Below are 12,869 nucleotides of genomic sequence, written 5' to 3'. Positions count from 1 at the left end.
TTGTTGGTTTGTGTCTTTCCTGCATTATTCCTCTAACACGACTTCTTTGTCCTTAGGGGAACTTTAGTGCACTTTGCACTCACTTTTCAGGGTCTTGGGGAGGGTTATTTTTCTAACTCTCACTATTTTCTAATAGTCCCAGCGACCCTCTACAAGGTCACATAGGTTTGGGGTCCATTTGTGGTTCGCATTCCACTTTTGGAGTATATGGTTTGTGTTGCCCCTATCCCTATGTTTCCCCATTGCATCCTATTGTAACTATACATTGTTTGCACTGTTTTCTAAGACTATACTGCATATTTTTGCTATTGTGTATATATATCTTGTGTATATTTCGTATCCTCTCACTGAGGGTACACTCTAAGATACTTTGGCATATTGTCATAAAAATAAAGTACCTTTATTTTTAGTATAACTGTGTATTGTGTTTTCTTATGATATTGTGCATATGACACTAAGTGGTACTGTAGTAGCTTCACACGTCTCCTAGTTCAGCCTAAGCTGCTCTGCTAAGCTACCATTATCTATCAGCCTAAGCTGCTAGACACCCTATACACTAATAAGGGATAACTGGGCCTGGTGCAAGGTGCAAGTACCCCTTGGTACTCACTACAAGCCAGTCCAGCCTCCTACAAGTACTGCCAGCGAAAACCACCTGACTACCTTGAGCTACATGTCCTGCTGTGTATTCTGTTTCCTTCCCATGAGAAGCAGGAGGAGCTGAAGGTGCAGAGGGACAGGACCTGGTCCCTAGTGGTACATGGGCAGAAGCACAAAGACCTCTGTTTGTTGGAGCAGGGGAGGGGGTGAAGCCAGAGCAGAAAGTTTTGCTTTTATTTTCCCTAGTCAAACATAAATAGGATCAAGTTTACTAGTTAGTAGATCTATCAGGAAGACTTTTAGGTCGCCCAAAGGGTAATTATGGCAACTTGAATCAATGCTGGATACTGACGAGTCGGTTCTTGAGGAGTGTGCCAAGGTAGTAGTAACGGTATGAGATGTTTTAGGCTTTGTGCTAACTACCAGGCCATTTCTTTTCACTGCCTTACTTCTAGTAATGGCAGATGCTCCCCTAGGGACATAGCACGTGAGGTCTCCAGTGACGTAGCAGCTTTTGAGGCAATGATAAAATGTGAGGCCATTGGGTCGAACCATTGTTTAGTGGATCGCGAGTAGGTGTCTCTGGAGGGCTCAAAGAAAGAGCCTGGGGGACAGTGGGGGTGGGGGGGGGGTGGGGGGGGGGGGTAAAGTGAAAGGCAGCAATCAGCCAACTCAATTTCTTTAGAAAACATCCCAACACCTCGTTTCAAGAAACAGTCTATGGTAAATAAGAATGCAGATCCAAAACACAGCAGAGTCTACTGTGAAGGTAAACACTGCACAAAGTCCAGTCCCTAGTTCCTCATTAAGATAGGAACATTGTACTTTATTTGTTCAAAACGAAGAGCTGCATTTGCAAAGCACTGTTGAAAAGTGGCCTGTTATGTGGTAAAATTAAAGTAGATAGAGCAATCTTTTAAACCGATTATGGTTTGTTTGCTGCAGTCTTGCCATTCAAGGCTATAAATAAAAGGGGTTTACATATTACCCAACTCAGTGCTATTAAATTAATTTACCACAGAAGAACGAAAAGCTGAGTTGATCTTACTGGGATTGGAGCCTGGGACTTGCAGATCACCTTCTAGCCCACATTTGCTAAAGTCTATGTGGCCGCCCACTTAAGGCAATGAAGTTTAGTACTGCACATGCATGCCTTTCAAATGGGAAGTAAACTGATACTATTGTTTGTGTTGCCTCCTGCAAGCATCTGTGCACACTTTTAGTACTTGTGGACAGAAGATTTCATCTGTGAGCATTTAAATCACTCAGCTTTCTTACTAGCAAGTATAACAAGGCTACTCTGAGACATTCCTCACACAATACAGGAGACCCAATTCACAAACACTTTTCTACAAGTTCATGTAGCTTACGCCCGCCAATGGGTGAGGTACACTGCAGCATGCAGACCGGATTCACAAAGTTTGTAAGTGGGTCCATGTGATATGCACAAATCTACTTGCAGCTGCCGCCTATTCAAATCAAATAATAGAGACAGATTACAGTATTTATGCTTCTACGTACGTTCCTAAATGTAATAAAATTCTATAGGGTTCACAAACAATTTGAAATTTTGTCTGTGTGGACTGTGATGGAACCTGATAACCATGACTACAATGTATTTTTTTATCCAACCAAATAAGATCAAATCAGATCGATTGAGGAAAAGTTTACAGGATTTGTCCTTATGTTTGCAGATTGTTGAACACAGAGAATCCCTGGCATCTGAAGGCCACCGCAGCAACTACTTAATGTCTTTGAAAAGACCCCTGGCTAACATTCTGACTGAATGGAAGCGATGTGTGCTACCGATGTTCACAAACAAGACTTTTATGTCAAAAACACCTGTTTTTTATGATGTTACTTTTTACGTTATTCTTTACTTTATTTCGGCTCTTCGACCACAAAAGAGCATTAAAGACATACAATACATAAGACTGTGGCAATAACACAATGCAATTCAGGAAAAATAATTCTGAAGTAAAATTAATTCAAAGTCCTAAAATAAATTTAAAATAAATACAATTTAAAATTAAAACAATCAATTAAACACAAGAAATGCCAAGCAATTCATAATTGTAATCCCCTCCTTCAGTACAATATACACTGGGCAGGCCAACCTAGCCCCAAATCAATCCTATAAACACCCTACTGTTTAGTAATAACGAACAACTCTTAATAAAGTGATGGTGCTTTCCTTTAGAGCCTAGCAATAAGGATACGCTGAGGAAACCTTCACCCGTTTTACTCCGATGTATAACATCCTCAGCAATTAAATAATAATAAGAGCAGGATTTAATCTAGGTTCCTCTTTCCATCTCTACTTACAATATCACATTAAAGATAAAATATTGAAATGTTTAAAACTATTTTCATAACCCGACCTACTCCAATTCATGCGAGTCTACATTGTATCATTCTACAATCGTTCTCACCCTTCCCCAAGGTGTTGCTAGCTATAATTTGACGAGTCGGGCCTGCCTACCTCTGAGATCATTTATATTTATTATGAGCATGTCTTATCACATAAGCAGTTTGTAAGGATAGTTTAACCCCTATTCAGTATCATTATGATATTATGCCTCGCATACTACACTCCCACACCTTACAAGGTACCCTCCCCAGTGTGGTCCTGTAAAACCCCTTGTATTTCAATTAAAAATCGGCCTAAAGCGCAAGTCACATTTAAAAATCTCATGTTAACCAAAAGGTTGAGAATTTGAACCAGATTGATAATATTATATTCCTGAAAAATTGGCTTTAGAAACTTCTTGCATACATCTAAAAAAAACACAGACAGTCCAATAAGATGTGTTGGGCACTACATTTTTGTTTTAAGCCAAATGTACATAAGCCCAGATCATCTCTAATTACATTTTTTATTTTTTGATCCATATAGCAAGGGTTTAGCCCAACCCTACATTTTAACAGCGAATCCCTTAATTTAGGGTTGGGTAAGGCCTCTATATAGGGGATATTTTCCTCATTTCTCCAGCCATGAGGCATAAACTGGGTGGATATTTTCCCCTCCGGATACCCCAGATCTGCTTCTCTAGCCCTTTTATTAACCATGGCACGCAATTCCTGTTTTAGAATCTGTTCTCTTTACCACTGTGTAGGCGCTAAGCCTAGAGAGGCACAGCTCACTTGCCTGTATTTCCCTTTTACATAGTCTTGTGATTTTGAGAATTTCCACATCAGACAGATGCAACCAATATTTCAATGCGGCTTGCATTCCCTGTCATTTGGCATTCCACCCTTAAAGCCTGAATTATACTTATGGGGGGAGCGAGAGCAAACGTTTTACTGCTTTCTTCCGTGTCCCAATTCAGCTTCCCGGTAAGGGACAGAATTTCCACCCCATATTGCAATTGAGGGCGCACCGTAGCATTAAAGGCGGAAAGTACTGGGCGAAGGAACAGCCATCCATACTTTCGACTAAATTGCTGTAATCCCCAGGCCGCTGTTACTGCTGTGGTTTTTAGTGTCTCAATATGCTCTTTAAATATTCGTTTAGAATCAAACCACATTCCTAAATATTTATGGTTATCAACTAATTCTACTTTGTCAACTCCCAGAAACCAGGAGAACTCCCTCTTTCTTTTCCCTAACACTATTATTTTTGTTTTGCCCAAATTTACTTTAAGTTTTTTATTTTTACAATAAGTGTAAAAGGTGTCTAATTTTCTTTGCAGCCCCAGTTCTGTAATATCAACCATCACCAAGTCGTCAGAGTATAATAAGCAGGACATACGAGTCCCATCCATTTTGGGGGGAATTCCCCTAATTGCCTTCAATACCCCTGGCAAATCAGACAGAAATATGGCAAACAATAGCGGGGCCAGGACACATCTTTGTTGCAACCCATTATTTATATGGATCTTCTTAGAAAGTACTCCATCAGTATCTACGATCACCTGGGCCCAGTTTTGCAAGTGTAGTCCCTGATGGAGGAACAGTAAGTTAGAATCGACCCTGAGCCGCTTCAACATATCCCATAACAAATTTCGGTCCACCAGATCAAAAGCGGCACGGAAGTCCACAAAACAACAAAACAGGCATCCTTGTACCTCTACTGACTTTTTTGCTAGTGCCAACAGACTAAAGCAATGGTCTATTGTCAATTGTCCTTCTTTAAAGCCCCTTTGCTCTACTGGGATCAAATTATTTAACTCTACCCATAATTTCATTTTCCTCAGTAATAACGCTGCAAAGATTTTTTCACCCACATCCAACAAGCTAATTAGGCGGTAATTCTTTAGATGTGTTGGATCATCTTTTTTGGGGATTGGCCTTATTATTGCACCCCTCCAGTTCTCCAGAAAGCAGCTAGAGTCAAGGATTTTATGAAAGGTGACATAGAAAAGATTTGCCCACCAATCACTGTTATTCTTTATTATTATTGATGGCAGGTTGTCTGGACTTGCTGCTTTAGTTAGCTTAAGAGCAGTAATTACGTCTTTTATCTATTGCAGGGAGAAAGATGATCTTAGGGCCCCACCTACCTCAATTTTATTTCCTTGTTGTGCTCCTACGTCCTTCCCTCCATATAGTTTACACAGATACTTATTCCAATCTTCTTCTCCAACTAAACACCTCATATGCCCCGTAACCTTCCCCTCCTTAACCAACTGCCAGAACATCCTAATATTGCGGGTTTCTATCACATCTAACATTACTTCCCAGTTTGCGTTTATATATTCCCATTTCCTCAGGATTTTCTTATATTCTTGCTTAGCCAGGCCTAATTTCTGTTCTATTCCCTTGGCATGCTTTTTCCCGAATTCTCTTTCCAATTTCTGCCCCTTCAGCTTCTGGATCCTACACTCTTGATTGGCCCTCGACTTTATTTTTTCTTTTTATTTCTACCTTCAGAGAATCTACTACTTGTTCAATTGCCCTATTATATCCCTTAAATATATCATTAGTATCGTCCACTACTCTAAGGGCCATATTTATACTTTTTGACGCAAAACTGCGCTAACGCAGTTTTGCGCCAAAAAAATTAGCGCCGGCTAACGCCATTCTGAAGCGCCATGCGGGCGCCGTATTTATTAAATGGCGTTAGCCGGCGTTAGCCGACCGGCGCTGCCAGGTGTGCGTGAAAAAAAACGACATACACCAGGCAGCGCCGGCGTAGGGAAAAATGGCGTTTGGGCGTCCCAAAATGGGGCAAGTCAGGCTGAGGCAAAAAAATCGTCTTAACCCGATTTGCGCCATTTTTTTGGGGCGCCCAGACGCCATTAACATGACTCCTGTCTTAGCAAAGACAGGAGTCATGCCCCCTTGCCCAATGGCCATGCCCAGGGGACTTATGTCCCCTGGGCATGGTCATTGGGCATAGTGGCATGTAGGGGGGCACAAATCAGGCCCCCCTATGCCACAATTTTTTTTTAACAAAAATACTTACCACAACTTACCTTTTCTTCCCTGGGATGGGTCCCTCCATCCTTGGGTGTCCTCCTGGGGTGGGCAAGGGTGGCAGGGGGTGTCCCTGGGGGTAGGGGAGGGCACCTCTGGGCTCATTCTGAGCCCACAGGTCCCTTAACGCCTGCCCTGACCCAGGCGTTAAAAAGAGGCGCAAATGCGGGGTTTTTTGCCCCGCCCACTCCCGGGCGTGATTTTTGCCCGGGAGTATAAATACCACGCACATGCCTGGGAGTCATTTTTTAAGACGGGAACGCCTACCTTGCATCTCATTAACGCAAGGAAGGTGTTCACGCCAAAAAATGACGCTAACTCCATGAACTTTGGCGCTAGACGCGTCTAACGCCAAAGTATAAATATGGAGTTAGTTTTGCGTCGAATTTGCGTCGAAAAAAACGACGCAAATTCGGCGCAAACGGAGTATAAATATGCCCCTAAGTTCTCTATAATTTATCATCAGCTCATTAAGTACTTTTAAGCTACTTTCTGTAATTCAGGTAGTTAAATGGCACGGATACCCCACCTGCAGTGCCACCACTCTTTCTCTTTCTTTTAGGTAATTTTTCCCTTTCCTGAGTGTTAGCTGTAGGGGCCAGTGGTCAATACCCTCTAGGTGCACAACTTCAAAACTCACCACTGTGCGGAAGTGCCAGGCATTTACGAAGGCATAGTCAATAGGGCAAACCTGGGTGCCTATTCGAAAGTCTGCTTTGCTGGGCATTCTGTTTTCAAGCAGCCACTAATACAGAACAGTCCTAGGGAACCTAAGAATCTAACTAAGGCCCTATCCGGAGGCGTACCCTCTATTCTGGGGAAGATGGCTTGAGGTATATGTGCAGCTATCATCAACTCTTTATACCATATACTAATACTTGTTGGGTCTAATTTATAATTAAAATCTCCGAAAATCAGGACTGGCTGCTCTATGTTACCTACACATATTGCTTCCAGGTCCTCCTCAAATAGACCCTGCTGGACATGATAGTCTGCTGTCATCTATACATTAATTATGATAAGCTGTCCAGTCCCTCCGATGACGTCATAAAGGTTTACCTTGCCTGCTAGTAACTAGCGTTTTTTTGTTTTTATCTCTGTAAATCTATTAGCTATTTGAGTCGAGGTCATCATGATTAGGCCACCCAAAGGGCGGCTTGGGCCATGCCGAATAGCTTCATTAAAGAGCCTCTAAAAGTAATCTACTGGCTCTGGTTCTGCACACACTAGGTTTCCTGGAAACACACTATATCATATTTTCCTAACCTTTCTTTAAATATATCTTGTTGTTCATGTTTCTTGTAACCTCATAAATTCCAGGAGTAACCCAAATGGCTATGTGAAGAAGCTGATTCCTAATCCAGCTCACTCAATTTCCCCTCACTATAATCATCAAGGGGGTTTGGAAGGGGCTCAAAACAATTCCTCCATATTGGGCCTTTAGGGTCTGCCACTATTGTTACACTTGGTCTGCCCTTGTTCCCATCTACGCAGGGTACAGCGGAGTACGATACAATTTAATAACTCCATTAGTCCAGCAATCACTACGATTCTGTACAGATGTGGGCAGTCACACACAAGGGCTCATAGTATGCAACACATGGATGGCGGGCATGAGTATGGTAGCAGCAAGTCAAGGTGTGCTCCTCCACCCTGCTTATTCCATTGTAAGGCGCACCAGGCACACTCACATTCAGTACAAATGGCTCAGTGCAGATAGTTTTTTTCCAAGACAAGTTTTCCAGGAGGCACCTCTTTCCGAATTTCCGGCCTCACTTGGCACTGCCAGGTACGGTCTTTAAGCTTCCTTAAGTTTTCCTTGAGTTGTTTTGAATTTGGGGCAAATCACAGGCCGTAACCAGGTATAGACAGACGTAATTCAATACAATCTGTCACCATAAATGACTGACTCGAGGGTACACAGCGTGGAAGCACATAAGGTACAACACTATTGTTCCACTGATACCCACTTCATACAGGAATACACTTCTCCGTACGCCCTGTGCACTAGCACTGTGCACCTTATACCTGGGGGACCTTCACCTTCACCACTCCTCCTCTCTGGCAACCGGGCTCATTAACATCCCTTTCTACAGCGAAATCCACCCGCCTCCTGACGCCCAATGCAGGCCCAATACAGGCTGACTCTCCCGTCGCACCTGCGCCTACCGCGATAGGCTGATCTCCTCTCTACCGCTGCTGTACTGCTGCGCTTCCTGCTATGCGGCTGACGAAGCTTTTAGGGGCCAACGGAAGCCGGGAGAGCCCTGCAAGGCAGCCAGGGGATACTGTCTGAGTGGAGTAGGAGGGGGTTGGCACTGCTGCTGCTGTCCTGGGCGTGCAGCCTGGGGGCTGCAGCCGGGGCACACTGTCCAGGAAGGCTGGAGGAGGCGGGGTGGCGCTGGGCCCTCCTCCGCTGTGCATGCCTGCACGCTGCACGTCGCTCTGACATCAGACTGTTGAGAAACACAGAAGCTGGTTCACATATAAGCAGTGGGGAAACTTAGTAGCCGTCTTCAAAAAGGTTATCTATCATTTTAATCTAAATTTAGTCTGCTACTGGCCTTGGGGTCTGTGGTGTGGCAAAACCAGTTTCACGCAGCTCAGCTCACTGTTTCATTTATTTAGAGTAAAAACAACCCGACATGCAAACACAATGTTGATTTAGTGGGTATGAATCCCTAAAGCACACTGAGATTACTATTTCATTGTTCAAAGTCAAGATGTCCCACAGAACTAAACTCTCAATATCTTACCCAATGAAGCACAATGTAGAATGCTGGACTGACTAGGACATGTCAAAAGACAGCAGGTTATTGTATATCGGCAGCATCTGTGGCGCTTGGATTCTTCACTGAGAACTAAGAAAGAGTGCTGCTACTTTTGCTAAAATCTACATTGTTGACATCAAAACAAATATTTTTGTGCTGAGCCAAGACTGGTCTCATGGTGAGCTCAGTGGATATGTGAGTGCTTTATATACAGTTCATTATTATTCAGCAATAACTTTAAAGGTTTGCAATATGATTATGTACCTATCGAACATGGGCATGGCAAGGGAGTCCAGAGGCAAACTGTATTGGCCCTTCCTTACCCAAAAACAAAATCTAGATGCTAGTCATCAGAGGACATTATTAAACACTCTTGCCCATATTTGTACTTTTTGACGCAAACCAGCGCGTGTCAAAAAATGTACCGCTGGCTAACGCCATTCCTACGCGCCATGCGGGCGCCTTATTTAAGGATTGACGTTAGCCGGCGGGCTGGTCAGAGTAAAAAATAAATGACTCAAACCAGGCAGCGCTGGCGTAGGGGAAAATGGGGGTTGTGCATCAAAAAATGGTGCAAGTCAGGTTTGAGTCCAAAATCATGGCTCAAACCGGACTTGTGCCATTTTTTTACGCACATTCTCTATTGAAATGACTCCTGTCTTAGCAAAGACAGGAGTCATGCCCCCTTGCCCAATGGTCATGCCCAGGGAACTTCTGTCCCCTGGGCATAGCCATTGGGCACAGTGGCATGTAGGGGGGCCCAAATTAGGGCCCCCTATGCCACTTAAAATTTTTTAAAAATAATACTTACCTCAACTTACCTGTACTTACCTGGGATGGGTCCCCCCATCCATGGGTGTCCTCCTGGGGTGGATGAGGGTGGCGGGGGTGTCCCTGGGGGCAGGGAAGGGCACCTCTGGACTGCTTCCATGGTCTGAGACGATGGAAGTGAGCCCACAGGTCCCTTAACGCCTGTCCTCACCCAGGCATTAAAAAACAGCGCACATCAGGCTGTGCGCTGTTTTTTAAGGCCCGCCCCCTCCTGTGCGTCCAAATGACGCAGGAGCATAAATAAGGCGCACAGGCCTTAAAGTCATTTTTTGGATGGGAACGCCTACCGTGCATGTCATTAACGCAAGGCGGTTTCCCGCATCCCAAAAATGATGCACACGGAGGTTTTTTAATGTCCGTGGGGTCGGGCGTCAAAGTATAAATATGGGGCAAGGTTTGCGCCGAATGTGCGTCAAAATATTTGACGCACATTCGGTGCAAACAAAGTATAAATATGCCCCTCTGTTCACAAGTACATATGAAGTAAGAAATCTGTGTGCATACCATAAGGAAGGAATATCCAATCCATAGACTCCGCCATCCTTCTGGGCAGTGTGGAATGGAGACGTCTTGACTATGGACCGCAATTGCTATACCAGGAGCATCGCAGACTGAACAGCGGCTGATGTAAGGTTGAATTTCTTCCTCAACTACCGGCATCATTGGCAGTGGAGCTGTGGTTGACAACCAATACGATTTGTCATTTCGGCTAGCATAATAACAAACATCACCCGGGTTGCAGTAGAGGAAGGGCATGGCACTGAAGCGTGGCAAACATGATCCAGCGAGTCCTGCGGAAGGTAAACACAAAAGCACTTGGATGAAAGGCTTGCAATTTAATGAGCTTACCTATAACATAAATGTTTTTGCAGAATTCAATTTAATCAACTGTACTTGGCTTATGTGGCATAAAGCAAACATCATTTTCACCTGGGCAAAAGCTTGTATATTATAACGGCTAACTAAAATATGATGACATCTTTAAGCATGAATTTTTAATCACGTTTTTTTTAGCTTCATGGTTGGACACTAGACAAATTCTCTTATCATCTGAGCATATCAAATATAAATTCCTTGTCAGGATGTCACAAAATCACATCTCAGACTACTGGCAGGATTAGGTACATCAGCCCATCCTGATTTAATAAAGCAAACAAATGTGTGTTACTATATTGGAACAAAATAGGTTAAGAAGCTCTGCAGTTTAGTTGTACAAAGGATGGCACAAAATTTTGAGTTGTTACCCATGCAAAAAGAGGTAGACCAAAATGCTTCATCTCCATCCAAAACGCAAACCATAAATATTGGCTGTTAGATCAGAACATGGACTCTGCCCTAAATCAACAGATTTATTTTAGGCAATCCATCCATTTTGGCAGTTATATGCTTGGTTACCCTCCCTCAGCCATCAGTTATGTGAATGTTTCAACCATTACTTGTGCATAAGATTAGGGACAATTAACAAGCTACAGCTAAGGTTGCACAGCAAGTCTATTAATAGATTGAAAGGGGGCTGCCTGGATCTGTAGAGATGATAAGAGTTATCTTTGTACAGGTGTAACTAATGTCTGTCCAACATCTTTAAACAAAAGTCTGCAGCATACCTTAATCTAAGAAAATTCACTTCTAGCTCATGTAGCCAAACAAGGTTTAGTAGCATTTGCACCTATCATCAGCAACCTCGTTAATTTGTCCTTAATGTCAGGAGTGGTACTATAGGGTATAAAAATAGCTTTGATCCACTTCTTGACGAACTGTTTCTTGAAATCAAGTACCCAAAAATACATTTGTCCCATAGTGGGTCATCCAAAAACTTGAAAAAACAGTGATCAAACAGATGTAATTTTTTAGTTATTATTGGTTTTCGATATTACATAAACAATCTACAATAAAAGACAATGCATCTCCTTTCACATATATACATCAATACCATACAGGATATACAAATCATATAAAACATATGAAAAATTACTATCAGATATTGCCTATTGTGTCCAGGTTTATATGTCATCATATGTTAGGTGTCACTACATCAAGCAATAATCTTCTTGTTTCCATTGGTTACAAGAGTTCTGTTTAGATTGCGCAGGTACCTTTTCCTCTTACCTAGTCTGTAATAGTACTATGTATCTCGAGTTCTGTATCTGTAACTTCTAATTTGGACATAGAGGCCACATTTGTCAAGAACATAGCGTGTGGGGCCCATATCACTTAATAGATCCAATCTTTCACTCTTGTAACAGGACCCATTTCCCAGTATTGTGTCACTTCTCTTCACTAAAAGCAATGCATAAACCACAATCTTATATGATCCAAACGGGATCTCAGCCATATGTTCCAAAAGCACCGAACTAAAAAGTTAATTTTGGAGGACAGCAGGTCATCCTTGATACTCATTGATCAATCAATCAATAATCAATCAATAAATTTGTTGAGTGCGCTACTCACCCGGTAGAGTCTCAAGGCGCTGGGGTGGGAGGGGTGCTACTGCTCAAAGAGCCATGTCTTGAGGTGCTTTCTGAAGGACAGGAGGTCATGGGTCTTGCGTAGGTTGGTGGGGAGGGAGTTCCAGGTTTTGGTGGCAAGGTGGGAGAAGGACCTGCCGCCGGATGTGGTGCGTTTAATGCGAGGGACTGTTGCAAGTGCGAGGTCGGCGGAGCGGAGCTGGCATGTCGGGATGTGGAAGTTAAGTCGATCGTTGAGGTAGGCCGGTCCGGTGTCATGGAGGGCTTTGTGAGAATGGGTTAGGATTTTGAAGACGATCCTTATGTTGATGGGTAGCCAGTGTAGGGTTCTGAGGTGGGCGGAGATGTGCTCATGGCAAGGGAGTTTGAGGATGAGACGTGCTGAGGTGTTCTGGATGCGCTGGAGTTTTCTCTGGAGATGGGCGGTAATCCCCACGTAGAGGGCGTTGCCGTAGTTCAGTCTGCTGCTGACCGTTCTTCTGGTTTCTACAGGAATCCACCTGAAGGTCTTGCGGAGCATACGGAGGGTGTTGAAGCAAGAGGACAATATGGCGTTGACTTGATGGGTCATGGAGAGAGAAGAGTCTAGTATGAAGCCGAGATTGCATGCGTGGGTGTCTGGGGTGGTCCCAGAGTGGCCGGCCACCATGAGTCGTTCCATGCTGACTTGTTGGGTCCGAAGATGATAATCTCGTTTTTTCCTGAGTTCAGCTTGAGGTGGCTTGCTGTCATCCTATTAGCGATGGCGAGAAGTCTGGTGTGGATGTTGTTCTTGGCGGTTGAG

The 12,869-nt window shown here is 43.5% G+C and overlaps 1 protein-coding gene and 1 long non-coding RNA gene across 2 annotated transcripts in view; one reads left to right on the top strand and one right to left on the bottom strand.

Moving 5' to 3' along the window:
* Nucleotides 1–12,869, bottom strand: part of COL4A2 (collagen type IV alpha 2 chain) — a 628,472-nt gene that overhangs the window by 37,093 nt on the left and 578,510 nt on the right. Inside the window, exon 47 of the mRNA XM_069205111.1 lies at nt 10,125–10,411. Within this exon, the coding sequence (XP_069061212.1) occupies nt 10,125–10,411 (287 nt within the window). The remainder of the gene's footprint in view (nt 1–10,124; nt 10,412–12,869) is intronic.
* LOC138250338 (uncharacterized) overlaps nt 1–12,869 on the top strand; it is a 582,532-nt gene that overhangs the window by 51,946 nt on the left and 517,717 nt on the right. The window lies entirely within an intron of this gene.

The sequence above is a fragment of the Pleurodeles waltl genome, chromosome 8 (assembly GCF_031143425.1).
Source record: "Pleurodeles waltl isolate 20211129_DDA chromosome 8, aPleWal1.hap1.20221129, whole genome shotgun sequence".
NCBI classification, from domain to species: domain Eukaryota; kingdom Metazoa; phylum Chordata; class Amphibia; order Caudata; family Salamandridae; genus Pleurodeles; species Pleurodeles waltl.
Note: the sequence above shows the minus strand (reverse complement) of the source record. Positions and strands in the feature narration are given on the sequence as shown.